The sequence below is a fragment of the Leishmania infantum genome, chromosome 28 (assembly GCF_000002875.2).
Source record: "Leishmania infantum JPCM5 genome chromosome 28".
NCBI classification, from domain to species: Eukaryota; Euglenozoa; class Kinetoplastea; order Trypanosomatida; family Trypanosomatidae; genus Leishmania; species Leishmania infantum.
In genome coordinates this window covers 813005-839210 of record NC_009412.2, presented here as the reverse complement: position 1 = coordinate 839210, position 26206 = coordinate 813005, and the positions used below count along the sequence as shown (strand labels likewise).

General features: G+C 55.7%; 11 protein-coding genes across 11 annotated transcripts; all 11 read left to right on the top strand.

Annotated features, from left to right (window-relative positions):
* Positions 1-3824: 3824 nt before the first annotated feature.
* LINJ_28_2250 (putative glycerophosphoryl diester phosphodiesterase) lies at positions 3825-4874 on the top strand (the record flags this gene model as incomplete). Its single annotated transcript, XM_001470214.1, has 1 exon — positions 3825-4874. The coding sequence occupies one exon, from the start codon at positions 3825-3827 to the stop codon at positions 4872-4874; it is 1050 nt and encodes a 349-aa protein (XP_001470251.1).
* A 288-nt stretch (positions 4875-5162) lies between these two features.
* Positions 5163-5591, top strand: LINJ_28_2240 (conserved hypothetical protein; the record flags this gene model as incomplete). Its single annotated transcript, XM_001470213.1, has 1 exon — positions 5163-5591. One exon carries the CDS (start codon positions 5163-5165, stop codon positions 5589-5591), a length of 429 nt encoding a protein of 142 aa, XP_001470250.1.
* Positions 5592-5852: 261 nt separating this feature from the next.
* Positions 5853-7736, top strand: LINJ_28_2230 (conserved hypothetical protein; the record flags this gene model as incomplete). The annotated part of the gene is made up of 1 exon (XM_001470212.1): positions 5853-7736. One exon carries the CDS (start codon positions 5853-5855, stop codon positions 7734-7736), a length of 1884 nt encoding a protein of 627 aa, XP_001470249.1.
* Positions 7737-8207: 471 nt separating this feature from the next.
* LINJ_28_2220 (putative mitochondrial DEAD box protein) lies at positions 8208-9842 on the top strand (the record flags this gene model as incomplete). Its single annotated transcript, XM_001470211.1, has 1 exon — positions 8208-9842. The coding sequence occupies one exon, from the start codon at positions 8208-8210 to the stop codon at positions 9840-9842; it is 1635 nt and encodes a 544-aa protein (XP_001470248.1).
* A 1795-nt stretch (positions 9843-11637) lies between these two features.
* On the top strand, positions 11638-12798 carry LINJ_28_2210 (conserved hypothetical protein; the record flags this gene model as incomplete). The annotated part of the gene is made up of 1 exon (XM_001470210.1): positions 11638-12798. One exon carries the CDS (start codon positions 11638-11640, stop codon positions 12796-12798), a length of 1161 nt encoding a protein of 386 aa, XP_001470247.1.
* An 829-nt stretch (positions 12799-13627) lies between these two features.
* LINJ_28_2200 (DNA-directed RNA polymerase-like protein) lies at positions 13628-14041 on the top strand (the record flags this gene model as incomplete). Its single annotated transcript, XM_001470209.1, has 1 exon — positions 13628-14041. The coding sequence occupies one exon, from the start codon at positions 13628-13630 to the stop codon at positions 14039-14041; it is 414 nt and encodes a 137-aa protein (XP_001470246.1).
* A 1004-nt stretch (positions 14042-15045) lies between these two features.
* Positions 15046-17652, top strand: LINJ_28_2190 (hypothetical protein, unknown function; the record flags this gene model as incomplete). Its single annotated transcript, XM_001470208.1, has 1 exon — positions 15046-17652. One exon carries the CDS (start codon positions 15046-15048, stop codon positions 17650-17652), a length of 2607 nt encoding a protein of 868 aa, XP_001470245.1.
* A 725-nt stretch (positions 17653-18377) lies between these two features.
* Positions 18378-18974, top strand: LINJ_28_2180 (conserved hypothetical protein; the record flags this gene model as incomplete). The annotated part of the gene is made up of 1 exon (XM_001470207.1): positions 18378-18974. The coding sequence occupies one exon, from the start codon at positions 18378-18380 to the stop codon at positions 18972-18974; it is 597 nt and encodes a 198-aa protein (XP_001470244.1).
* A 1140-nt stretch (positions 18975-20114) lies between these two features.
* Positions 20115-20636, top strand: LINJ_28_2170 (putative NADH dehydrogenase subunit NB6M; the record flags this gene model as incomplete). The annotated part of the gene is made up of 1 exon (XM_001470206.1): positions 20115-20636. One exon carries the CDS (start codon positions 20115-20117, stop codon positions 20634-20636), a length of 522 nt encoding a protein of 173 aa, XP_001470243.1.
* Positions 20637-21624: 988 nt separating this feature from the next.
* LINJ_28_2160 (conserved hypothetical protein) lies at positions 21625-23361 on the top strand (the record flags this gene model as incomplete). Its single annotated transcript, XM_001470205.1, has 1 exon — positions 21625-23361. The coding sequence occupies one exon, from the start codon at positions 21625-21627 to the stop codon at positions 23359-23361; it is 1737 nt and encodes a 578-aa protein (XP_001470242.1).
* Positions 23362-24127: 766 nt separating this feature from the next.
* LINJ_28_2150 (conserved hypothetical protein) lies at positions 24128-25780 on the top strand (the record flags this gene model as incomplete). The annotated part of the gene is made up of 1 exon (XM_001470204.1): positions 24128-25780. One exon carries the CDS (start codon positions 24128-24130, stop codon positions 25778-25780), a length of 1653 nt encoding a protein of 550 aa, XP_001470241.1.
* Positions 25781-26206: the final 426 nt, after the last annotated feature.

The window sequence follows — 26206 nt, the reverse complement described above, 5'->3', positions numbered from 1 at the left end:
AAACACCTAAACCGCTTGCACGTCGTTCCTCGCAGTCTGAAAGAGCCTGCCGGTTCTTGCTATACCGCATTTGACAAACCTGGCGTTTTGAGCTCATAGTACGCAGCGTGCTCTCTCTTCTTTCACCTCCTGAGACCCGACCGACGATTTTCTGCGAACTACTCCTGCCAGTCATTCCACCAAAGTACTGAAAAAAAAACCCTTAGCATCTCGCCATTTCACATCCCCCCCCTCACCCCACACGAATGCCCAACACCCAAGAATCCCACCACACATCTTATGCACTCCGTTGCTCCTTGCTTCCAGCGAAACTACTAAGAAAACTTTGCTACTCGCTTCCTTCTTCCAACAACGCTTTTTCACCCCCCCCCCCCTAGCAGCCAAAGCCCTTTCGGGGTTTCTCGCATCCTCGTTGGGAATGCGCCGCCTCCCCGGGGCGCCCTCTGGTTCGCGCCAGCCCGCGCGCCTAGGGGCCGCCGCCCGTTAACCCCCCCCCCACGCACCCCGGGGGCCCAAACCAGGCCGGCAGAGACCCCAAAGCGGCCCGAACCCCAACGCGGCAAAAAAAAAAGCCGGGCTTCCTCTAGAAAGCAGCCCCGACGCCCGGGGAAAAGCACCAAAGCGGAAAAGGGTCCCATTCGTCCTGCGAAGCCCCCCTTCAAGACAGCTGCAGCTCGTCATTTTTTCGTTTTGGCCTTCTTCGTACGCGCCGGCGCGGCCAGCGAGAGCGGCCCCACCCCCACCCCTTTCGCCACGCAGTTTTCCTTTTCCCAAAGGAAGCCCACTTAAAGAATAGCCATATTAACCATTTGACGCACCCCGTCAAGCACAGGTGGCTGGCACCAAGCCTCTGGCCCAGATGTTGTCCTTTGAACCCCCCACCACCACGCCTTGACACACACAATTTGGGCATTTAAAGAAGCCATACCTGCGCCACATAATGACCTTGCGGACGGCATTAGCCTTACCAACGGATAAAAAAAATTTTTCTGTAACCCCAAATGCAAATGACCCTCGAGACAAAACGCAATAGCACACACTTCAGCTTCCGGTAAAAAACTTTACCCCCAACCACAAGTCAGACGACGCGGCGCCCGTCCGAAAACCCACGGCCCGCCCGGAGAGCAAGCGCCAGCCCAGCGCCACAGGCCCGCCAACGGCCGCACCAACACCTTAACAGAATCGATATATATATATTTCCGCCAAAAAGATCAACCTGGCCATCATCTCAAAAAAAAAATAATGAATATTGCAAACGTTTTCTTTGAGCACAACGAGGCGTTTACCCTTTACCAGCGGCGAGCACGCCCCGCAAGGTTGGTTTCCTAACCACCATCAAAAAAGTGCGTCCCTTACCCTACGGCGGACCAACAATTCGCCCCTCCTATAAAACTGGCGCCTCGAAAAATACCTTTTTTGGGCTTCTAAGCGAAAACTTCCATTGTGCAGCCAACCTTTTTTGCACGAAAAAAAGGCCCAGAAAAAAGACGCCCAGAAAAACAGCACACACCAAACGCAAGCGCGGCACAAGTTTTTCACCTAAAAACTTATGCCTACATTCATCTTAAAAAAAAAAACTCAGTGGACACAACGCCACTGATACCAAAAACTTTTTCAGGCGCAGCAGCAGCTATATCGCAGCCTTTACTCCTTTCTTTTACCGTGGTAAAAAAAACTGGTCTCGAAGCTGCCATCATCCCATTTTTATAAATTGCAAAACACAAAAGATCATCGGAGCTTTTTTCTTATTGCACAAAAAGCAAAACCCGCGCCCACACCGTATTTCTTTTTGGCTAGCAAGCCGGCACTCTGTAAGGAAAAGACGCAACTCGCACAACAATCTCTCGCTTTCAACTGTCATAATCATCCTTTGCGCCAAGTACTTCACCGCTCCTGAAACCACTCCGGGCGCAAACAGAAAAGTCCAGACCACTTTCGCACGGAGCAATCTGCATCCATATAATTTGTCCTTACTCTTCTGAAACCTCTCAATTTCTCATTGAAGCCAAAGCACAACCACCTCTGGTGGTGACAGGGTCAGGTGCGCGTGACGTAGGGACGTCAGAGCGATGTATCACTGCCGATGCCCGCAGTGTCTGGTGCTGGACGGCGTGGCGCCGGAGCGACCCGCGGCCGCGCACACGTTTTCGCCATCCACAGGATGGGCGGAGTGTCGGCGTGACTCGAACGCGTCCCACCCCCGGCCCTCACTGCCCACTGGGGGCGGGGTGAGTCTGGGCCCCCCGAGAGGGATGCCCCGGGTGATGGCCAGCATAATGTGCGTGGCTGTGGGGCGACCTGTGGGGCGGGGTTGGGTAAGGTTCGAGGCAGAAGCCATGCACCGATGACCGGGTCTGGGCATTGCTGCACCTCGTGTGCCTACGGCTGTCTCGCGCCGCGCGACGGGGCCTGTGACCGGCCGGGCGGAGACGAGTTCAGCTCAGTGTTTTTGTGGGGCTCTTTGTGTGATGAAAGTAAGTACTGTTCTGCTTTTGAAGTTGAAAATTTGAAGACGGCTGGTGGGGTAAACGGGTGTTTGCTGTCTCTCTGCTGGGCCCTCGGGTGACTTTTTTGGCGGGGGTGCACAGGTGGGCTGCTTCTTTTTTTGAAAAGGGTGGCGTCCTTTCTGTTTCGCACCCAGGACAGAGCGGATAAAAAAATGTGTGTGAATTGTGTTTGCAAGTATAAGAAAATGTAGTTGCGTGCGGTAAAGTGGCACATGATGTGCTTTCTGTGAAAATGGTTTTGATGGCGACGGTGTCTGCAGACTTCTGGCGGTATGAAACGTTGGTGTGCTCTTTTTCGCGTTTTGGTTTGGTGGTGGATGTCTCTCGGGTGACGGGGTGGGGTGCTTTTGCGGGTTAAAGTGTTTTTCCTACATTTAAAAGAACCTTTTGAAAAAAAAATGTTGACTGGCTCTCTGTGCGTCGGCTTTTAAAGTGAGAATCAGCTGTGTTCGCGGATAATCTGGTGCCGGAAAGGTGCGAGAGGGAAAGGATGAATAAAAGGGTCTCTTCGCGGCCTTTTTGCCTGGGGTGGGCGGCCCTTATCATTGAGGGTCGCGTCGGGATGGCCGCGGGAGGTTGCGGCGTGGCTGCGCGGGGGGGGATATCATTGGTGGGTTGGTTTCTCTTAAATGTCTGCATGGAGGTAACCAGTGCTTATTTTTTCACCGCTCCTTGTTCGGTGAAACTGAATAACTGGCGAAGTAGGCTTAGAGTAACCTTCTGGTTTGTGAATGGTTTCTCTGCGTGCCAGTGCGTGGAGAAGTGACGAGCTCTCTGTCTTGGTTGTTGGTTTACCGCCACCGCTGCATTTTGGTCGAGGGGGGGGGGCTGAAGAAGTGTCAGGCTACTGCACCTTTTCTCCTTCATGCGTTTCTCTCGCTTACTTTTCATGTGAGGGCCCTTGGGTTGGCGCAGCACTTCAGTGGGGCCACCAGTATCTCCTTCAACACGGTTTGGATGGGGATAGAAGTGTGCTTTATTCGCAGCTATCAGGGTTTCAGTGGTGATCTATAATGAACGTTTAGTTTTTGGTGAATGCCAAAAGAAGGTGAAGCTGATCACTGTGTGCTCGCCGATCAAAGCAGCGTCGAATGCGGCAAGGCGGCGTGGGAGCTGCCGTTGCGAACGGGGAATGGCTGCTTCTGGCATTGTCCGTCGAGTCTTGATTGTCGGCGGTGCCTTTTTTTTTCTGTTCTTTCTGGACCTGTTATCTCTGTGGCGCACTGCATAATGGCTTCTTACTCCTCCTTACTTTAGTTGTTTCTCATGTCTGCTTGCTTGTGCGCCTCGAAAGAGCTAACACTCTAGTAGGTTCCGATGCGCTTGCTTTCAATCGTCGCTCTGTCAGCTGGAGCCTATATTGCCGTTTCTGTTTGCTTGCTCCAGATGGCAGTACGTAGCAAAAAGCAGAAATCCCTCTTGGAAAAGAAGTTTTCATACCCTATAACCAAGATTGCTCACCGCGGTGGTTCCCTCTTGGGTCCGGAAAACACAATGTACACATTTATGCAGGCTGCCAAGGTTGGGCTTTGTGACATGATCGAGCTGGATGTCAGGGAATCGAAGGATGGGCAAATTGTCGTGTGCCATGACCGCACACTTGAACGCACATGCGGCCCAAAGTACGCGGGGGTGACGATTTCAGAGTTGGTGGTCGGCAAGAACCCTTCCAAAACACTTCCTCAATGCAAGAGAACTATTGAGTTGGAGTTTGCCACTCGCGACATCAAGCAGTACGAGGCGTCTGACAGCGTCCCCGTTGATGACACTACCAGAATTTGCCTCTTGAGTGAAGTGCTCAAGAAGTTCCCCTCTATGCCGCTGCACATTGACATCAAGGATGAAAGCAAAGATTTTGTCGCTTTAGTTCTAAACCTGCTTGCCGCGCACGGACGCGAAAGCATCACTTTCGTGGGAAGCAGCCGACCGAAGAACCGACAGTTCATCAACGAGTACTTTGCGGAGAGGGAGCCCGAAATTCGGAAACGGTACCGGATTTTTGGGGGGCCTCGTGATTTTTTCCAGACGTACCTCCTCTTTTACACGGGGCTACTGCCTTACTTCTCCGTAAACTATGATGTTTTCTCGATTCCGGTTTTTACAAGCACCATGAAGAACGATGCCGCAAGGGAATATGGAAGAGTCGTTGCTGCTGTGGGTGCATTTCTTTTCTCTTCACCGTTGCTGTGGAGGTACCTCCAGAGCCGAGGCGTCGCTGTGATTGGGTGGAACCTGAACGACGAGGTTGACATTTTGCAAGGGATTCAGTGGCCCCTAAACGGCCTGATGTCTGACGATCCCATCAAACTCCGCCAGCTAATAGATGCGAACAAGAGAGTGGCTCGGTTGAACGTGCTAGTTGGTTAGTTTTTCTCTTTTCCAAGCTGATAGCGTTTGCACCTTAAATACCACTTCAATCCCACAATATTTACGGGAAGGCCGAAAGCGCATCGCGAAGCAGTTGTGCGCAGAAAACACGAAAAGGGCTGCCTCCAGAGTGATAGATACATATGCCGCTCTGAAAGGCGCTTGCAGTTTTGAGTTTTTCATGCTTCTCGGCCGGCTCAAACGCTCTCGAAGTCCTTGAGGCCAACGCTTTACCCACCTCCTTCCTTTTTTTGCTTTGCTGTCAGCTTTACATAGGAAGCAATTAAAATGAGTCGCCACCGATCTACAATCATCATCGCCTCCGGGGGCGTATTCGGGTGCGCCTTGCTCGTCTTTATGGATGGAGCTGTGATGGCAAGCAAGGCCAAGCTCCCCTACAACTTTCTCATGTGGCTACCCACACTGGTCGCGCTGCTTGGTACCTTCGTTTTGTCGCTTGTGAAGCCCGTGTATATCCTGGGCACAGACAGTGACTTGGACGACGACGATGACGGTATTAAAAAGGCTAAAAGCATGTTCTTTGTGGGAGCACTTCTTCTCTTCACGTCCATCTGCCTTTCCATATGGAAGACGGTTGATCCCTACGGAAACAAAGGAGTTGCCTGGCCAGGGGCGGCGCTGTTGGTACACTCGTTGCTTTTGATGCTTATGAACTATGCTTTGTTTATCGCGCGTGCGCAGTATGATGAGGATTGAAGATCAGAAAAGAAAACTACTACTGGTGCCGGTTTGATTCATGAGCCGTGCTTCTTCTTAATCAGCATAAGAGTATAGCCTTGGACACAGTGTTTCGAATGCGTTATAAAGTCGCTCCTTTTCGCTTATCATTGTAAGAAAACCCCGATCGCTTCTGCATCTGCCCATGCTTTTCATCGCTTCCATTATATGTATCTTGACACATGCTGTTTTTGCCAATGACCTGGATCGCATAGAGTGAGCTCAAAGGAAAAGCTGACAATGGATTCACTACAAGGATCTAGCCAGGTATCACCTGAGCATTTGAAATCGATGAAGTCCGCAATTCACTCATTCCTACAGGAGACCGGTGTTTACGACTCTATACGCGACATTGTTGATACGTATGTCTCAGAGCACGGCGATGAGGCCGTCTCCAGCGAAAACCCAAGCGCCATCATGCGAATTGTGAAAGAAAAAGGAATATTACAGGAGCTTGTCAGCCAAATTCAGTCTCGTTCTACTGTAGGCGCGGTACCTTCCATCACCGTACCGAGTGATGGCCGGCACTACCTTCTTGTTCGAGTGAATGGCGGGCGCGCTTTTGTAGACAACCTCGACCTAGCCCCCTCGACTGTGAGCAAGCGTTCTGTCGTCTTCGCTGCTCACTTTGGTAACCAGAGGTTCCGCTCTGCAGTAAAGCCGTGCTCTGCCGAACCAAAGTTTGATGAAGAGTTTCTCTTTGAAGTGGACGCCACTGGGTTCGGGTTTGGCGAGGCGGATCTTATCGAAGTCTCAACCCCTTTTCACATTGCCGTCCTGCGAGAAGATTCACAGCTCAACGTCGCTGAGCTGCTGGGAGAGAATATCATAGAATGGAGAAAGGTCCTAAAAAGCGGTTACCTAGGGCTCACGGTGGAACTCTGTGGCAGAAACGCTGGGGTACCAGCAGGTATTGTAGATCTACAGCTCGAGTTGGTGTCGAAAAAGCGCATTCGGTACAAGGAGGAGGATATTGTGTCGCGTGTGGAGCAGCAGCGTATTGCCGTCACCAACGCTGACCGCGAGTTCCTCGTGTACTCTCGGCGATGGTGGTCAGAGTATCAGGGTTTACGCCCCACACACAAAGATCGAAAGGTACGACTATTTGCATCCACGTCAACTGGAAGGATGGTGCCACTGACCCACTTCGTTTCGCCAATACAAGCAGAGTTCGGCCTCGACTCACCGCAGGATGCCGCGCGTTTTGTCTCGCTGCTGCGCGTCACTGCCGAGGGCACCGGCTCCATAGGGGCGTTGAGCCTTGAAGAAAGTAGCTGGCTATCGCCTTTTATTTTTCTTTCGCAGAGGCAAGGCTACCACTGCAACCACGCTGCCCTTCTTTGCTCTCTTTTACTGGGGTTTGGTATCGATGCTTACTGCGCTCTTGGGTCTTGCCACAACGGCGAAGTCGGGGTTTTTGTCGTCTCCAGGTCTATCGATGCGCGTGGCTCAGCCAAGGTCACGGTGTGGAACCCCACGTCAGGTGAGCGGTCTTCGCCGAGTGAGCAGGATACATTCGCTACCGTTGACTGCATGTTCAACAACAAATCTTTTTTTGCCAATTGCCAAGCCTCGAACAACATCGCTACCACATCGTTTGAGTGCTACAATGAAGAACTCTGGAAGCCACTGAACGTGCTGAAACTGAGAATGGTGCCAAGGTACCCTTCTGCACCACTCTTGTTTGAAACTGTCGCTGCGTCGCCGATCGAGCGCTCACTGGAGATTCAGCTGAGGGCGGCGATTTCGACGTACCGCGACTCCTTTGGTGTGGTGACGACGTATGACGACACGGTTTCGTACGTGCTGTCGCAGGCGCTGCTACTGTACGAACGTCAGCAGAGTGAGGGCGGCGCCCAGAGTTTCGCCCTTTTTCAAGAATCTGTGAAGGGCACCCTAGGGGTGGGGAAAACGTTCAAGGCTATTCCGCTGAACGTTTCGTACCTCGACGCCGGCAGCGTTATGGACGTTGTGCGCGCTGCTTCCGTGGGAAGAGAGATTTTGGATACGGTGGTGGACAGCGCCAAATTTGGAGTGCGCGCCAAGGTATTCTGCTTCCCAGAACGTGTCTTCTCTGTTTGGGTGATGATTGCGGTAAACTACAGTGCAGCCAGCATTTCATAGCTGACTTTTTGCATTGCCTGTATCGCTTTGTGTATTGTTTCGCCGTGGATCTCTGCATATCTTTTTACTGACTGGCTCATAGACTGCGTACCATGGCTTTGTATACATTTCTCAAAGCACAGCACAAAGACGCAACATGTAGCTCGAGGCCATCGGCACACATCGCTCCAGAGAGCGATTTTGCCCTGAGAAACGTCAAGGCAGATCAGCGTTGCGCTCTCCTAGCCGACCCTGCATGTCTTCAGGGTGCTGCAGTTCTACCTGCAGTAATGTCGTGGCGTCCCGCGGGCTTTCTATCAACAATGCGACGCGTTTTTTGATTTAACGTCCATGTCATCTTTCTCAAAATTTCCCACCACACTGTGTACCTCCGATATTAGAATGCTTTCATTTTCGCTTCAAATCGCTGTTTCGTACCGTTGCACCCCCCGTAACTGTGATCTCCGGTGCTGTTAAGAGTCAGTTGTGCAGATGCAGCGTTTTGCAAGTGCTTTGTTGGGCAGATGGGGTGCCGCACAGTGCAGGGTGGTGCCTTTTCGGGCTCACCCGACTCTTTTGCCCCTGATGAACAGGGTGCGCTGCTTCTCTGTGATTAGTGCTGCTTACGAGGGATCGGCCCCCGCAACGAGCTCGAATATCGGCGACCCGCATGCGCCACCGAAGACAAACGCGTCTGCAGTGTCAACAGAGCACGACGTCTCTATCACGGACGGCAATGGTGATCGTGTCGACGTCACCCCGCTAAACTCATTTGAAGAGTTGCGCGATGCACCGCGATGGCTGGCGGAGGGGTTGAAGACGCTCAAGTACCCTTCCACGACTGACATTCAGAAGTTCACAATACCTTTGCTGGCCGACGGTCACGATGTTATCGGACTTGCACCAACAGGCTCGGGAAAGACGGTGGCGTTCGCGGTTCCAGCCCTGGCGGGGTTCAAGCCCAACCCCGATGGGACGCCGTCTGTTCTGGTTCTAGCTCCCACGCGGGAGTTGGTGCAACAAACCACGAAGGTATTTCAGAACCTCGGATGTGGGCAGGTGCGCGTCTGCGAGGCCTACGGTGGTGCCCCGCGCGATCTACAGGCCCGCCGTCTTCGCAACGGCTGTGACGCTCTCGTTGCTTGTCCAGGACGACTCAAGGACTTTCTCGACGGCGGCGACGTGTCCATCCGTAATCTGTCGTTTCTGGTCTTTGACGAAGCAGATCGCCTTCTCGACATGGGGTTCCAGGTTCACTTGGATGAGATTATGGCCTACCTTGGCTCAGCTTCACACCCGCAGACGATGATGTGGTCGGCGACGTGGCCAGAGTCGGTGCAAGAGATGGCGCGCAAATATCTATCGGACGATCGTGTTTTGATTCGAGCCGGTACGGCCGGCGCGGGGCTTCAAGTGAATGAGCACATCAAGCAAGAGCTCATCTTCTGCAGAACCTTCACAGAGCGCATTGAGAAGCTTGGGTCGTTGGTCGAGGATGGGACCATCGACGACAACAAGGACAAGCTCATCATCTTTGTGGAGCGCCAGGCGGATACGGAAAACACAGCCAGGGCTTTCAGCCACCGGCTAGGAATCGATACACGCTACGTAGGGACAATTCACGGCGGTCTGTCGCAGCGGCAGCGGGACAGGGTCATGAGCATGTTCAAGAACAACCACATTCGCCTTCTCGTCGCGACCGATGTTGCTTCTCGAGGTCTAGACATTCCTGATGTAACGTGCGTGGTGAACTTTCAGGCTCCAAAAACGATTGACAGCTATTGCCATCGCATCGGCCGCACCGGCCGCGCCGGTCGCACCGGCACCGCTTACACATTCCTTGGCGAAGAGGATGGTGGTCTCGCAACAGAACTCGTCAACTACTTGACTCGCTGCCATGCCACTGCCCCAAAGGAGTTGATGCAGCTCGCCGAGAGCTACCAGCATCGGATGCAGCAGCAGAGGCAGCGCTTCAGGCGGGTTGATCGAGGAGGTTTCTCCAGAAGGGAGAACAACAGTGGGTTCGGCCGCCGCCGCAGCGATCGAGGCGGTTCACGCGAGTTCATGCCTCGCAGGCCCGACTCGCGCAAGCCCGATGACGATCTTCCGTCCACATTGGACTGGTGAGCACACCCCAGGGGATAGAGGATGGGGTGAAATTACCTGATTAGTTTAACGCAGTGCTTCGGCACAAACCGCTACCCTTTAGTACTTGGAGGGCCGTCCAATACGTGACCTGTGAATCTCCCGCTATCAAGGTTCTCCATCCGATTCCTTGTCCCTTAGAGCTCCGCGGTTCTTCGATTGTTTTATTGTTGGTCTCCTGAGGAGTTTCTTCTTCCTCCCTGTTTTTCATATGACCTTTTTTCTTCCGCTTCTTTCCTTCTCTCTGTCTCCCTGATAACGGGGGACACCTCAGCGTGGTATCAGGGTCCAGTACCCACTCTCTCTGTGGGGAAGCCAAGCAGCCCCTATTCCTGCCACTGCACAACCACCTCTGGTGGTGACAGGGTCAGGCGCGCGTGACGTAGGGACGTCAGAGCGATGTATCACTGCCGATGTCCGCAGTGTCCGGTGCTGGACGGCGTGGCGCCGGAGCGACCCGCGGCCGCGCACACGTTTTCGCCATCCACAGGATGGGCGGAGTGTCGGCGTGACTCGAACGCGTCCCACCCCCGGCCCTCACTGCCCACTGGGGGCGGGGTGAGCCTGGCCCCCCCCCCCCCGAGAGGGATGCCCCGGGTGATGGCCAGCATAATGTGCGTGGCTGTGGGGCGACCTGTGGGGCGGGGTTGGGTAAGGTTCGAGGCAGAAGCCATGCACCGATGACCGGGTCTGGGCATTGCTGCACCTCGTGTGCCTACGGCTGTCTCGCGCCGCGCGACGGGGCCTGTGACCGGCCGGGCAGAGATGAGCTTAGCTCTTGTTGTGTGGCAGAGAGGAGACGACAAAAAAATTCAGTTTCCGGTTCTCGTGTCTCAGGCACCATGTATCTTGAGTGGAGTGTGCAGTTTGTAGATAGCATGACGGCGTGTGCTTTTTTGAACAGAGGAACAAAACTGTCTGTATGGGACGAGCAAACGTTGCTGTAGTCAAGCCATGCACCCTGCGCGGCAAGCATATCTTCTCAGAAGTATTTTTTGCGGCTTTCTCTATGAGGGTGGTGGTGGAGCAGCACCTGGGTCCTTCTCGGACGTAGCAGGAGATGCATGAGAAGCAAAAGGATATGTGCACTCTTCCACCGCGAATCGGCGACACTGCTTACTATGGAAATCAAGGCAGGCGCGTTATGTTGTGTTTTTCTGGAGTTGTCGAGCAGCTTTTTTCCCCCTTTTCTTCACAGGCAGCAGATCTGCTTAACCTGTTAAAGACGTAACATTCGAACAAAAAATAAGCAAGTGAACTACAGACGAAATATACGCGCATGAGCAGCACCGATACCTCTCCCCATCTTCGAAACAGTGGAAGATGCGCACTCTTAGCGCAGTTCGTCGAATCCGTTCCTTCTTTTTGAGAGCTTCTGCTTTCTCCAGTCTAGCGGAGGGGCACGTGCGAGTAGGACATCGAGCGTTCTGTCGTCTCATGGCTTCACTTACTTGTTTCCACCGCGTCGCGGTGACTCGTTTTTTACTTGGAGAGAGTTCGGACTCCTGCACAAGTTGCTTCTCACGAGCCGGATCCGCTCATCGTCATCGCCAGCTCCTCTTTCTCTTCTCTCACGTGTGCCTCGCTGCATCGCATCCCGCGCGCGGCTTTTTCTCCTTCCTACCTCTTTGTTATTCCGCGAGAGGGCTAGTGGCTGAAAGGCGCGTAGTCCAAAGCACTTCAGCCGCATCGGCTGTCCATCCCGCCACAAGCTCGCGCAGATCACACGAAGCTCAAGGCTTGTCTGGCATTCTCTCTAATCGACAAAAGACAACCCATGGCTCAGATTATTGGAACCTCGCCGGAGGACCTGCGGCGGGCTGCTGATGCCCTAGTGCAAGGCAAGCTGGTCGCCATCCCAACCGAAACTGTATACGGATTAGGCGGCAATGCGCTGATTGGAAGTGCTGTCAAGAGCATTTACGCCGTGAAGGGGCGGCCACCTACCGACCCACTCATTTGTCACGTGTACACCTTGGACGGCGCACGTAAGTTGTGGGATCTGAAGTGGGATGAGGGGGCGGTGGAGCTGGCGTGCACAATCGGGGCGGCTCTGTGGCCAGGACCGTTGACGATCGTCTGCAAAGCAAGCCCGACCCTTCCGGATTGCGTTACAGGTGGTTCTGGCTACGTGGGGGCTCGCATCCCCAACAATCCAATAACGCTGAAACTGCTAGAGATGGCTGATGTTCCTGTAGCTGCCCCAAGTGCGAACACCTTCGGGCATGTAAGCCCTACGACCGCGCAGCACGTTTACGACGACTTGGCTGCTCGAGACCCGGAGCTACTGATCATTGACGGCGGACAAAGCGCGATCGGCATCGAGTCGACTGTAGCCAAGGTTGAAGCGAAAGACTTGGTGGTGGTGCTGCGCAGGGGGTGCATTACCGTGAGCATGATTCACCGCGCCATTGCAGACAGGTACCCGCAGACGCGTGTCGAAATTCGAGACACGCGCATCATGTGTGACCCAACGAAGGCGCCGATGGTAAGCCCTGGCCAGCTTCTCACTCACTACTCCCCACACGTGCCGTCGTCCCTCCTCACACCCGGTAGCTTGGCAGCGTTGACAGCATCTGCGGATGTGCCTGTCTACGTTCACCGCGGCAAAGACGTTGTGCCTCTTTGCGAGACCGTTGTCCTTGATTTTAACGGATACTTATCGCGATTCAGAGACACCTGCCTCTTCTACCACGACATGAGCCCTGACGGCAATCCTGAAGAGGGGTGCTACGCTGTCTTTGATGCGTTGCGAGCGACCGAGACAATTAAGGGGGCGAAGGGTCTTGTATTTCCGCTCATCTCAGAGTGGCCACACGACAAGGCAAAAGAAGATTTACTGACCGCGATGGAGGACCGACTATTTCGCGCAGCATCGGGCGTGACGGCCGTCCTGATCAATGAGGCCGCACCTGCTTCGGCGCGACACACCGACTAAAGGGCCGTTGAGTGTGAGCGGAGAGCAGCGACTCTCCGCAACCTCAGTTCGCGTACCAAAAGAAAAGGAGATGGAAGCGGGTGCCGCAGCTCCTAATTCGCTGACTACTCACTAACGGAAGGAACATATAGGTTTCACATAACTGCCGAATTCAGCGTTTAATGGATGCAATAACCCTTTCCTTTTCTCTCAACTTGACCCCTCTCTTGGGTGTCGCGCTGCTGCCTTCGCTATGATCGGCTACTATTACAGTCCCCTCCCGTTCCCCCCAAAGAAAAAGGAATAAACAACTCTTTTTGCTTCTCTTACTACCTCAAGTGCAAGGGAGAACTAAATCTTCTGCATAGTTTGAGAGACAACTTCCGCGTGTTGGACGGCGTTTATTGCCGTGAATCGCAACTCGCCACATCTCTAGCTTTTCTTTTTGTGGTGGAAGTGACGCTCTTACTGGTGCAGAGGAGAGATACGGATGAGTGGCACGGGGGAATCTTTTTTTTCTCTCACATACACACATGCACCCGCACTCGCCAATCCACACCACCGTCCCCGATGGCACCATATCGTTTCACTGAACCTTCGGCGATCTTTGTCTGCGACACTTTTCCACTTCTGTACAACACACCCTTTTGCTGAAATTGACTTGGCGACGACTCGAACCTCAAGCTCGGATAGCAAGCTTGAAGGCTTGGCGCTTTTCATCTCTCTTGCATCCCCCAGCCTCCTTACAGGGCACCCTTTCCAGCCTCCTCTGAGGCTCTCGAAGCGACGCGTGAGCGACGTTGAAGTTTCTCAACACCCACCTTAACGTACCGAGTCAGAGAGAGGTATCATGGCGTCTTTTCACCCTCGCGATGCTTTCATCCTCCACCAGGAGCACATCCAACGCATGAACGAGGGCGATGAGGTGGACACCTCGGAGGAGCAGAAGGTTCAAATTGATCTGCAGCGTATCACTGATAACGAGTCCACTGCTGTGGTAACTTTCTCTCACGAGGATCACACCCTAGGAAACCCCCTGCGGCACGTTCTTATGCAGAACGCCGCCGTGACGAGCGCCGGCTACGCGATTCCCCATCCTCTGGAACCAAAGATGCTCTTGCATGTGCAGGCTTCCGACTACGCTGTAGAGGCCGTAGCCAAGGGTCTGGAGCGTCTTGCGGAAATCTGTGACGACACAATTAGTAGCTTCGACAATTGTATGGTAGAGCAGCATCGCATGGCAGCTGCTACGCAACCAGAGTAGAGCCCATGTCGTGTTGTGGCAAACAACAGCTTTAGCCTTGGGTGAAGGACAAAGGCTACCAGGTGCAAGTGGTCTGCCTCCTTTGCTCTCCCCCGCTGTTGCCTCCCCCAAGAGTCGTTTGAAGCAGCAGGTGATGCCGTTTGGGTGTTTCTTCCCGCCTAATTCACCCCCACAGTCCGCTTAAGATAGTACACAGTAATCGACCTGTTTTCGTGCGTCTCGCCTGTCAACAAGCTCAGAAGAACCAGGCTACTCAGCTTCAGGCCAGGCTGCATTTCGCGAGCGCATTCCAAGAGGGGAGGAATATCTCTTCGCCGCCAGATGTGTGGCAGCGCACAGCGTTAGTGCAAGCCTGCAAAGCCGCTGTGCTGCGATTACCACTCTGCAGGTCAACCTCTGTGCCCCCCTTGACCACTCCTGTAAGCACACGAGAGATGCGGCTTTCAGTCCGGGGCCCGTGAGTGGGAAGACTGAATGGCGTACTGCGAACTCTTTTCAATTCATACTATCTCCTTCTTTGCTTATATGCTTGCTCTTTTATTCCTTTTGGTGAGTAGGAGGAGCTGGCGCTGATCTAGGCATCACGAGTGATGCATGAATGAGCTCGAACGTCCCGGTGTGTGTGGGCGATGGGGCCACGCTATCCGCCTGCATACTTGCAGCATTGGAAGAGCGCGGTGATGACGAGGTGATGTTCGCACTTCTCCGGCACCGCCACTGCGGCTACTCGAAGGCGGCGCGACTAGAAGGCAGTAGCGGTGCCGTCGATGGCAGCGAGGCGTCCATCACTGCAGAGCGCGTGACCAAACGAGCATGGTGTGCGTTCGTGGAGCTGCTGAAGCGGCGGATCATCACCTCCTCGCACGATCGGCGTTCATTACCACTTGCGGGGGGGGGTACACGGCACGCCGGGTGATGAGCGTGGCGCGGAGGATGAGTGTGATGTTGGGGTTTACAGTCAAGAGACCTTCTACACATGCTTGGTGGAAAGCGTCTGCTTGTGCATGGGCTGGACTTTTTGCCTGTTTCGCCCAGATGATCCACCCTTGCGACTGCAGCGGCTGGAGCAACGTCGGAGGCCGCGCTGCAAGCTGCGCTCAGAAGATGTCTCGTCGTTGCTTCACGAGGCGCTCTCGGCAGAAGAGAACAGCACTTGCAACGGAAAACTCCAGATGGCGGAGGTGGGCACCGCGACACCGACGCGGCTGCCGGTGGTACATGTAGACGACAGCCGCGTCGCCTACTACATATACACATCCGGCTCAACAGGGGACCCAAAGTGTGTAGTAGCCTCGCGAGGCAATCTGCGAGCATACCTGCAGCGCTTCATTCTCGATAAGGATGGCCTCGCCGTGGGCGATGCATGCTGTCGCTTCTTTTGCCTCTCCTCCCCGTTCTTTGATCCGTCTATCGGTGACATGCTCGTGGGGCTCTGTACGCCTCACAGCATCTTCTACACATGCACTCAGGAGGACCTCCTCAACGGCCAGGCTGCGCCGCTGCTGGCCTGCGTGCAACCGACTCACGTGGTGAGCACTCCAGCGGTTTGGTCTTCTCTCACCACCGCTGGTCATCTACTGTCGGTGCTCCCTTCCTCGACTGCTCCAATGAAGGTGTTTCTCGGCGGTGAACGCATGTCTCAGGCGCTGATCAGCACCTGGGCTGACAGGGCAGAGCTGTACAACATCTACGGCGTGACTGAGGCCACCATATACCAGTCGGTGTGGCGCGTTTTTCCAGGCACGAGGGCAGAGCACGTGAAGTGCGGTCCCGGGGTGGGCACACGGGTTCGTGTCCAAAGGCTGGATGCTGCATCCGACGTGCTTCTCGGCGACAGCGACGCTTTCGCATTGGAAGAAGGCTTGCTCCAGGAGCTTGGTGAGTCTGCAGGCGACGACTACGGGGAAGTTGTCCTTTGCGGAGATCAAGTGTGCTGTGGATACGCGGAGGATAGCACGTCGTCACCCTTCGGCTGCAACGCCGCCACTGGCGAGCGCTTCTTTCGCACAGGGGATATCGGGCGACTTGTTTCGACAGGTGAGGGAGGTCCGCCGGATCTGGAGCTGCGTGGTCGTCGGGACTGGGAGATGAAGTTGAACGGTCAACGCGTGGCTTTGGAGGAGGTGGAGGGCACCGTTCAGCGGGCGCTAGCTGGTCTTTTTTCGCAGTGCGCCTGCTTTTGCGTGCAATCCGCGTCAGGCACACCAGCCATCGGTGCGGCGGTTGTGCTGACAGACGTTGTCGATGGGGGGCTCTTGAGAGATCACAGGGAGGGCGTGGCTGCCGCGTTGCAGGAACTGCTTGCGCTGCACCTGCCCTCTTTCATGGTGCCGCGTCGCTGGCTGTTGTTCACCAACGGAGCTTCCTTGCCGCAGACGCCGACGGGCAAGGTGAGCCGCACCCAGCTTGCCGTCGACGCTGTCCAAGCGCAACAAGAAGAGCTTGATGCTCAGCTCAATGAAAAAAATGATGGCTGCTGCAGAGAGGAGGATGAGCTCTACAGAGTAGTGCGGTCTGTGTGGCAAAGGATGCTGGGTATGCCGGTTCGCTGTGACACTCACTACCTTCACGCCGGGGGTGACTCGCTTGGTGCTCTAAAGCTCAGCCGCGCTGTGTATCTCGGGCTCCACGCCGGCTCCGATGCCGGGATCGACGAGCATGGTAGGCTGCCTCCTCCTTTCCAGCCCTGCGTGTTGCTCCAGCACCCCCGCTTCGGCGACTATGTGCAGGCTTTGCGCGAGGCGTGGGCAGAAGCTCCTCTTAATGGTGAGTCGAAGCCGGAGAACGGCGAGACAGTGACGGCGTTGCCACTCCTTTTGCAACCTCCGCAAGTTCTCAGCCATGCAGAGGCAGCTGCTGATTCCCTTTTCCGTGAAGTAGTTGCCGTTCAGTGCGCCGGGATTGCTGACCGCCTTCTTCGCCATGGCCTCGCCGACGTCAACGGACACAACCGTCGAGAACACCGCTGTACCACTCCCCTGCATGTGGCTGTTGCGAGTTGCTGCTCGCTGGAGCAGGAATTGGCGACATTGCGTGTGGTGGAGGTGCTGTTGCAGCACGGTGCCAGGCTTACCGCCGTGACGCTGGATGGCGTGACTGCTGCTCATTTGGCGGCAAGCAGGTCCGCCGCTATTCTTCGGCGTCTGCTAGAGCACGATCAGGCTGTGGTTCATTGCCGTGACGCCCGTCAGCAGTCACTATTGCACTTCGCGGCACGTAGCGGCAACGCTGAGACGGCTCGTCTTCTTCACCAATACGGTCTGAAAATAGATACGAGAGACAAGTGGCAGCGGACGCCGGCGCACTGGGCCGTCTTGAATGGGCACACAGCGGTGCTGGAGGAGATGGCGTTGTACTGTACCTCTTCGGCAACCACTATCTCCGCCGCAGCGGCCACCAGGGCTCCAGAGCCGAACGATGTGGGCGCGAAGCGGAGACGCTGCCCAGGCAATGAGACGGCTCGCTTTACGCGACTGGCGCGCAAAAAGACGTACCTGGCCTACGAGACTCTTCACGAGATAGCGAGGCGTCTGCACCCGACGGACCATCGTATTAAGCGACTGTGCGATATTCTGGCACCCTCAGTGGGTGAAGCTTCTGCGACAGAATAGCAAAAGGGTTTGCACATACACAGCAGGTGAAAAAAGGAAATTCACTCAGCAAGTCAAGGCGCTACAAGCGAAAGCTCACTCAACGAGCAGCCCGATGCGAATGAGAGGAGTGCGCTCTTCCTCTTCCCTCCTTTCTTGCACTGGAGGAGTCAGAGCGCGCGATGTCAGCTGTCTCTTCGTCGTCCGTGAGCAGTGAGCATTCTCTTAGGCAACCCACCGCTGAGGTACTGTATCTTTCTCTCATGCCACCTTCACGCCCTTTTTTTTTTGCATCTCTCACGCTTTTTGTTTCGCCGCGAACAACAAAACGCCTGCTTGGGTGCCTGCTGCTGCTGCCGCCTCTGGCTACAGCCATACCCTCCACTTTCGAGGGAAGGACACTCAAGAAAGGCAAAGGAGAGGAACTCGCAGCCACGCTGTATCAAAGGGTAGAAGCTTGCTCCTAGGTAAGTACGTACACGCACGCGCACATACATACACCTAAAAAGTAAGGGACAACACTTTTTCACTCGTGTATAGAGCATAGAGGCCGCCATCGGGCGAGGGAACGCTGCAGTTCTCTCTTCCTTTTTTGTTCAGCCTCCAGCCCCACTCCCACGGCAACTGGGCTTCAATGGGATTGTGTGGAGCTCACGAGTGCTTCATCCGGCTCTCATACCCACAGAAAGCGTACTCAACATCTTAATCTGTTCTCAGAATACTCTGTGCACGGCCAGCTCAACCAAATGCTCGCAGAACCCAAGTCGTCTGTAATACGCGGGGATCGTAAGCACATCACGTCCAAATTCACCGATGGGAGCGAGCTCGTTGAAGAGTACGACGTGGTGACAGATTCCCTGCTGCTGAGAAAGCGCCGTACCCGCAATGCCCTTGGCGGCTTTTCTGAGTGGTCTATAGAGGTTGGCACTGAGGCGCCATCGCGCAACCTGGATCGGGCCTTGATTGCTGAGTCGAGCGGAAGTCCGGTGGTGGTGCGACAGGACACAAAGGAGAGCTACGTGGTGCGAATCCGAAATCTCCCGTACCCGAAAGACGTGTTCTCCGTCGCGGTTGAGCGCGAAGATGGGGACAGCGTCGGCAAGATCGTAGTGCGCACGTCAAACAGGAAGTACTTCAAGAGGCTTGCCATCCCTGACCTAGAGCGCGCCCGCATTCCATTGGAGAGCGCGCACCTTTCCTACGATGTGCAGCATCAGACACTTATTATTCAGTACAAGAAGCCTCTGTCTGTGCTGACCGCAGAGGCTGCAGCGCGGAAGGAGCGGGCATCAATGCCCTCGAAGCGCGTCGATGACAGCAGCCCGGACTGCAAGCAGCAGTAAGGACGCGCGTCTTTGACCTTTCGCGTTATTCTTCCTTTGCTCTACCCGCTGTTTCCTTAGGCGGGCAAAGACTCAGTAGTGAAGTGAGGGGTGGTGTGTGTGTGTGTGTGTGTGTGTGTGTGTGGCTCTTTGTGTGTGACGGTGGGAGAGCCAAAGGACAGGGGAGGGAGGACTAGGCCAAGGGCTTGCTGTCTGCATCTCAAGCTCCTCGTTGTTTCGTGCTCTGAAGAGACTAGTCGATGTATGTAAAACTGTGGTGCACAGCATCGTATGCATGCCGCAGTCGTACTCTTTTGCTGGTGTGTGACGCCGCAGCGCTTTCGGTCCTCGCGCGATCGAGGCGGAGAGGGGGGTGGTGTGGTGTGGGGTGGGTGGGAAGAGGCGCCTTTCTCCCTCTTCCATTCACTAGTGTGCCTTTTCGTGTCTGCTTCAACACCTCGGTTACACGCGCTCACACACACACACACACACACATCACGTAAGCACGAACACAAAACAGCAGCAAGCGCCTATGGAGTGCTACTCGTGTGCACCTCTTCTCTTTAGGCTTGTGTACGCCTTCCGCCGCGCACGCGAGGAGCAACTGCTACCCGAGCAGCTGAATGCCTCTGTTGTCTGCTTCCGAAATTGTTGCCTTGTTTCATGCTTCGTTCAGGTCGCGCTCGTTGCTGCGTGAATGCTGCCGCACTTCCGGCTCGCTCCTCTTTTTGATTCGTCGCCTTCGGGTTTGCACGTTTTGGTCGTCAATGAACTGCTTCCGCGCTCTCTCTTTTCCCCCTCTACCGCACCCTACTCACACACGCTAACACACCCGGCAAAAGCCCCTCCCCCTCCGGCTTTCATAATTCCTGCAGTAGCCGTGCACCTCGTTTATCGGCAGAGCTGCAGTCACTGCTCCCATCCACCACCTTCTCGTAGAAGCTGTCGAACAAGGGGGAGAACCTAGTATAGAAGACCTGACTCCCCTAGTAGTAGCAGCAGCACTTGCAGTAGCAGCAGGGGCGAGCTAGACAGCCTCACCACACAAACACACACCTCGCCATCATCCATCATAGGAACGGAAGTTTTTTTTCTCTTCTGTTGTGCGCACCTCGTGTGGGCGCAGGTTAGCGGCTTACTATACATCTCTGTTACGTCATCATGTTGAGCAGTACAGTTCGCCGGTTGGTGCGTGACCCCGTTCCGACGGACACAAAGGCGTTTTACACGTGGTTTAGCGGTCAGGCCTACCGTCAGGAGCGCGTGATTCCTGGCGGGTACCCGGCTGTTCGTGTGTACCCAGTGTATGGTAAGCGCTGGTTCACGGGCCGCACCGTGATTGCCATCGTCGCTGGCATCTCCATCTTTGGCGCGTGGGTGCGCCCAGAGCGTGAGCGCTACAACATGGAGATGATGATTGAGTTTGCGGAACGCCAAGCCGCACATCTCCCATACCAGACCGCCGAGGTGAACCTGCGCTGCTTCATTACAGGCTACAAGCGCTACCGCTACGAGAAGGAGAACCTCATCGACAAGGGCTACGTTGGTCTCACGTCGGAGTTCCGCAAGTTCTTTTACCACAACGACGTCTGGCGCCCGCCGCTGCACGACGTCCTCATGCACCCTTACGTGAAGTACGGCGGCCCGATGGGTAGCTACAACTGGTCTGTCGGCTACTTCTAAGCGCCTGCGCGTCAGCGGTGCAAATGTGGCACGTGCGTGCAAGAGGTCCTGTCTGCTGCTTCTCTTCTCGCTGCGCGCATTCAGCCTGACGCTTTGCTTTTCCCCAGCCCGCCTTGTCGTTGGTCTTTTTCGCTCCTTTTTCTCCCCCGTGCACTGTGTGTGTGTGTGTGTGTGGCTGCAAAGGGTACGCGAAAAATAGGGAGCGCCACAAACACACACACGTATACACTCCTTTCCCCGCTTCCGCAGACGTACACCTTTTCGTTTCGCTTGCAGCAGGTGTGTCCCCCCTGTGTGGGGCGCTAGAGGGTAAGCAGGTGAAGGGCATGCTGTTTCTCTGCAAGTTGCTTTAGTGGAACAGGCGATGGGGGGTGTGGAGGACGATCAAAGAGACACAGCTGCTCGACAGCAGACCTCAGCAGGGCCTCTGCGCTCTTGCGTGCGTATGTGCTGATAAGGGATGCCTAACCTGCTCTCTCTGGTCTTATGCTCTTGTCGTGGCCTTTGACAGACTTCTCCGGCTGCCTCCACTTCTGCCTTTGCCTGGAGAAGAGATGGGGAAAAAGGAACGACCACAGATTTGTAGCTTCTGCTGAATCGCCTCGCTCAGATTTTTGTTACTGCGGGCAAACATTGCTCGCGCTTCTTTTTCCTCACTCTGCACATCGTTTGCTGCCGCCTCCGCATTCTTCGTACGCACATCATCGAGACGCCGTGCTTCTTCTCTTTCTTCGGTGACTGGCCAGCAGCCGGCATTGCCGTCGTGTTATTGGTGACGTAGCGTCGCGGACATCTCTCGTTCTCGTTCTGCCAAGGACGATTGTCGCAGGCTTTTCCATCAATAAAGAACACGAGAGTGAATCCCATACAAAATTCATCTCGGCACCACCGCTTTTTTTCCCTTTTCGTAGCGCGGACCAGTCGGCTCCGCTGTCGCGTGCCGTGCAGCACTGGCTCATTGCGACTTTGAACCCTTTGAGCAAGGCCAATGGCATCGTCGTCGCCTCAAGTCAAGATGGACAGCGCTATCCGCGCTACTGATGAGTATGCTGCCGCCTTCGACCTTGAAGTGTGGAAGGCGCAACAGCAGCTCCGATACCAGGCACAGCTGCGCCAGGCGAAGGAGCGGCTGGAACGCCGCCTGCACAAGGAGGCACGAGAGTCGGAGAAGAAAAAGATGGCGGAGCTGGAGCGGCTTCGCCAAGAGCTAGAGACGATGGGGCACCGCCTACAGGTGGCCAGTGAGACATTGGAAAAGCGCACCGCTCAACTGGATGCTCGCGAGGCTGCTTTCAATGTGAAACGAGTGAAAGTGGCAGAGCAGCATGAGGCGTACGTCGCCCGCGCTGAAGAGCAGGCGCGCCGCACCCGTGAGGAGGCCCAGCTTGCCCAATCCAGTCTTCAAGCAAGATTGCAAGAGAAGGACCGCATCATTTTGCAGCTGCAGGAGCGAGTAAGCTCGGCGCAGCAAGAGTACGATCTGCTCCGGCGACGCGCGACGCGTTACCTATCTGAGCAGAACGACACAGACGGTCAGCGACTTCGGGAGCAGGAGTGCGCGCTGAGTCTTTCGCAGACACAGCTGGCGGAGGCGCAGCGCCAGCTGCGAGAGAAAAGCGCGGATGTGGCTCGCCTGGCAGAGTCGCAGGCGAGCTTAGAACAGCAGCTGCACGAGCTCAAGCGGCAGCTCTCAATCGTCATGCGCAAATACCATCGTCTTCGAGAGGAGTGCCAGGCGCGCGAGTGGGAGCGTCTGCGCAAGGAACAGGGGGCTCTGAGCCCAACGAAGCGAAGACAGTCCCTACATGCGCATCGGCTACAGCAACCGCAGCAGCCGTTGAGTGCACCTTTTCTGCCAAGTGGCTTTATCAAAGGTGACGCATCTACAACAGCGGGGAACATAGCCAGCGGCGTTGCAGAGCGAGATGACTTTTACGCAATGTTGACAGAGCTGAAACAGGAGGTGGCGGCTGGGCTAGCGGCGGTCAACCGAACCTCACGGCCAGGGCCCCTTCCCTTCACAATTGTCGAGAGACCTGCAGGGACTCTTCACTCGACCGTCCACGACACCAGCTGCCACTCCCACGCTTCCCCGCAGGCACGCACGTGCGCCACTTCCATCACCGCTGGGGAGAGCGCTGGCGACCCTACAACAGGTGTCCCTTCCCGTCAGGACACCACACTAGAGACGTCCTCTGTCTCTGCTGTTTCGTGCAATTTGCAGAGGAAGTCGCCACCACATGCGCAGCGGAGGCCGCAAGTGGGTGATTCAGGCGCTGAGACAAGCGTTGTGGTGGACATGGGGGACACTTCTATCGACAGCGCCTATCCTCTAATTGACTTGCCGCCCTGGACGACATCCATGATCGCGGATGAGGAGGACGGCGTTGCCTCACTGCCGTCTGTGCGCGCCAGTACCCTTCCCCCACTCGCCCCGGCGCAGCGCGGCCTCGAGGAGGCGCTACACGACACTGCTTATCCACCACACATCTCACCAACGCCAGAGGAGTTTGTGCTCGCCAGGGATGCACCGCTGGATGACACGTCGAGCGCCGCGAAGTCGGCAGCGGCACGGCGTGACATGGAGACATTTGTGCAACAGCTGAAAATGAATCGCGAGAAGCTCTTGGAGACCGGCGTGTACTCGGAGGATGATCAGGTGGTGAAGGAGATGGGGGAGAAGATACGCATGTACGAGCAGTACTTGGCCCAGCAGCGGCAGTGACAGCTTGGAAGCATGAAACCGGTAAAGCGGACGTCATTGAAGATCAGCAGCCTGTCAGGCGCTGCCAGGCCACCCCCAGCCCAAGAAGTCTACAGGTGCTATGCCGAAGGAGGCGGCTTTTCATCGTTGTGTCACTACTCCCTTCCCCCACACACCTCATGCTGTTGTTCTCTTTTTTTTGGCATTACGTAAGTGCACGTGGCGTTGCCTGCAGTGCCCGCCTCATTCCCGCTGAACCCTTTAGACAAGACACTTAGAAGAAGCGTAGATCAGATGAGGTAACGCCAGAGAGGGAGAGCATTCCCGCGTTCTGCGTACTCGAGCTTGTGGCTTTGTGCGGCGACTCCATTTTATGTGCTCTTTTCTGCCGTGGACCAAGACAGAAGAGGATGTCCGAGCACAGGGTTGGTGGTGGTGGCGAGACAAGACGCGCGTGCGACACCAGGGATCTCAACAGAATAGCAGCTCTGCCGCTGCAGGTTCAGCAGACTCGTCAGCCGACGCTGCTGCAGGCACTTCTGCAGTAGCGTCCGTTGTCACGACGCTCATGCTCGCGACTCCTCTGGCAACGGTTCCTTTCGCGTGTGAAGGATCACCCTCGTCTTTCATCCTTTTTCTGCCTTGCTGTCTTCTCTGTTCGCTTGTCGAGAGAGCGCGTGAGCACTATCGCCACTGCACGCATACACCCGCTTCTTCTCACACCCACACACATTTTCGCCTCCACAATCGGAGCTTCCTTGCCTCCCCTCACACATACACAACACGCATGCACTCGAGAATTCCGCTTTCGATCGTCTTCTCTGCGGAGGGGAGGCGACACGTCATCCCGCACCGCACCTTTCGTGTCGCGGCTCAGGCGGCAGATGGAAGCGCTGATGCGAGCACCTACACCGGCGCTGCGGAGGAGGGTATCGCCTTCTTCCAGTACTTGGACTCCAATGACACGCGTATGCCGCCGCATCCGCACCTCAGGGCCTACGCCCATCCGGCGGAGGAGTACGAGACGTACGTCGGCGAGGAGGTTTGGAACGCTACCGATGAGGCACCCACAAGCGCATCGGGACATCCACCGGTGCACGACACAGGGAAGGCCCGGAGCGGAAGCGCCTCTTGCTGCGCCACATCGGAGGATGCCGCGCCGGTGCCGAGCTTCCGCAGCGTGGTGGAATGGGTGAACAGCGTCTTTGAGGAGGAGTGGGCCTCCGACGGCGTTGTGTTGTGCGGTCGCTACGTTGTGGCGGATGACGGAGCGTGGGTAGTACCCTCTCGCTCCCCTGCGCTGTACACCACGCGCGAAGTGTTCTTGCTGATGCGCAACTCGAGCAAGTTCCTTCACGACGTGCACGCGCAGGTGATAGACGTGAGGGCCTCGGCACGGAGAGGCGCACACGGCGGCTCTTTGACATTCGAGTTCACGCTTGCCAAGTCTCTTGCCGGATCTGGTGCGAGTGAGATGCGGGCCATTCTTCCATACCCGCTGCACTTTAGCCCGCAGAAGCGCGCCTGGGCAGTCGACGACACTGCCGCATCCTTGTCTTTTACCGGAATTGGCCAGCGTGTGACCGACGTGTGCTTTCCTTCGCTGATGGCGTGGACGGAGGCAGAGCATGATGATAATTTTCGCTTCATGCAGCGGCGAATCGAGCAGGCTGCGCTGCTGGAGCGTACCTGTGTCGCGGACCCGGGATTCATCTCCCGCCTTGTGAGAGCCTTTGATAAAAGAATGCACCAGGAGTCCGCCGCCGATGAGGTTGCGGGGCGGCAGCATTCTCATCCGAGCCTGGCGCTTCTTCTTGCGTTGGACTTGCTCTTTGAGAGCCCCTCGCTTCCGATTTACGTGCTGAGCGCGAAGGCGCGTGTGTTTGAGGTGGCTCCTCGAACTTCGGCGCCGTGGACAGCGATCAACGATGCCTCACAGTGGCATCTGTGGACTCCGCTACTCGTCGACGCGGACGCCACAGGCGCAGAAGGTGCTTCTCATGGCGCTACCGCTGCTGACGCGGCTTGCAGAGGCGGCGGTAACACCCAGGCCACGCCTTTGGGAGAGGACGAAGAGTCGGAGGGGACAGAAGAGGACGAGGAAGAGGACGTGACCACTGGTTCTCTCGACTTTTTCCGCATGTTCAGAGACGTTGGCCACTGGAATCAGTACGTCCGTGCTATGGCGGCGCGTCTCCAGCAGAGCTGCGCCGGTGCCATGGGCCCCGACGACTCGAACAAGCCCTCTCGCGGTGTCCAGCACTACTGTGTGATCGCATCCGAAAGCGCGGACCTGGTCGCCTGCGCGGATACGCGGACAAAGCGTGGACTTCCGCTGGAGCTGATGCACCCGGAGTTGCTGGAGATGAACGAAGAAGCAGCGGGCTTTCTGAAAATGCTCAGAGAGGGCTTGCTCAAGCGACCTGGAGGAGACAACTGAGAGAACAACACAAAAGCGAGACGAGCAAGCAGTGAAGAGAGTGTTCCGCGCGGCTGCGATATTCGTTTTGCGCTCGTCTGAAACTCTTCTGCAGGGCACCGGAACTGGTGTGTGTGTGTGTGTGCTGCTCCCATCTCCCTGTGGCTCTTTCGGTTCCTTCGAGAAGCGCATCATCCGTGCGAGCGGATTCTGTTTCCTTTCTCTCTTACAGTGAGACCGGAAAAAAAAAAGATGCGCCGAACAAGTAAGAGGACTCGTCATTGCTGCTCTGTATTGTATGGCACACGCAGACACACATACACACCTCTCTGTATGTGTGTCTGCGTGTGCCTTCGGGGTTTGCACCCATGTGCGAGGCGTGCAAACCCCACAGTCACAGGCTCCGCATACGGGCAAAGTAATAATAATAATAAAGAAACTAACAAC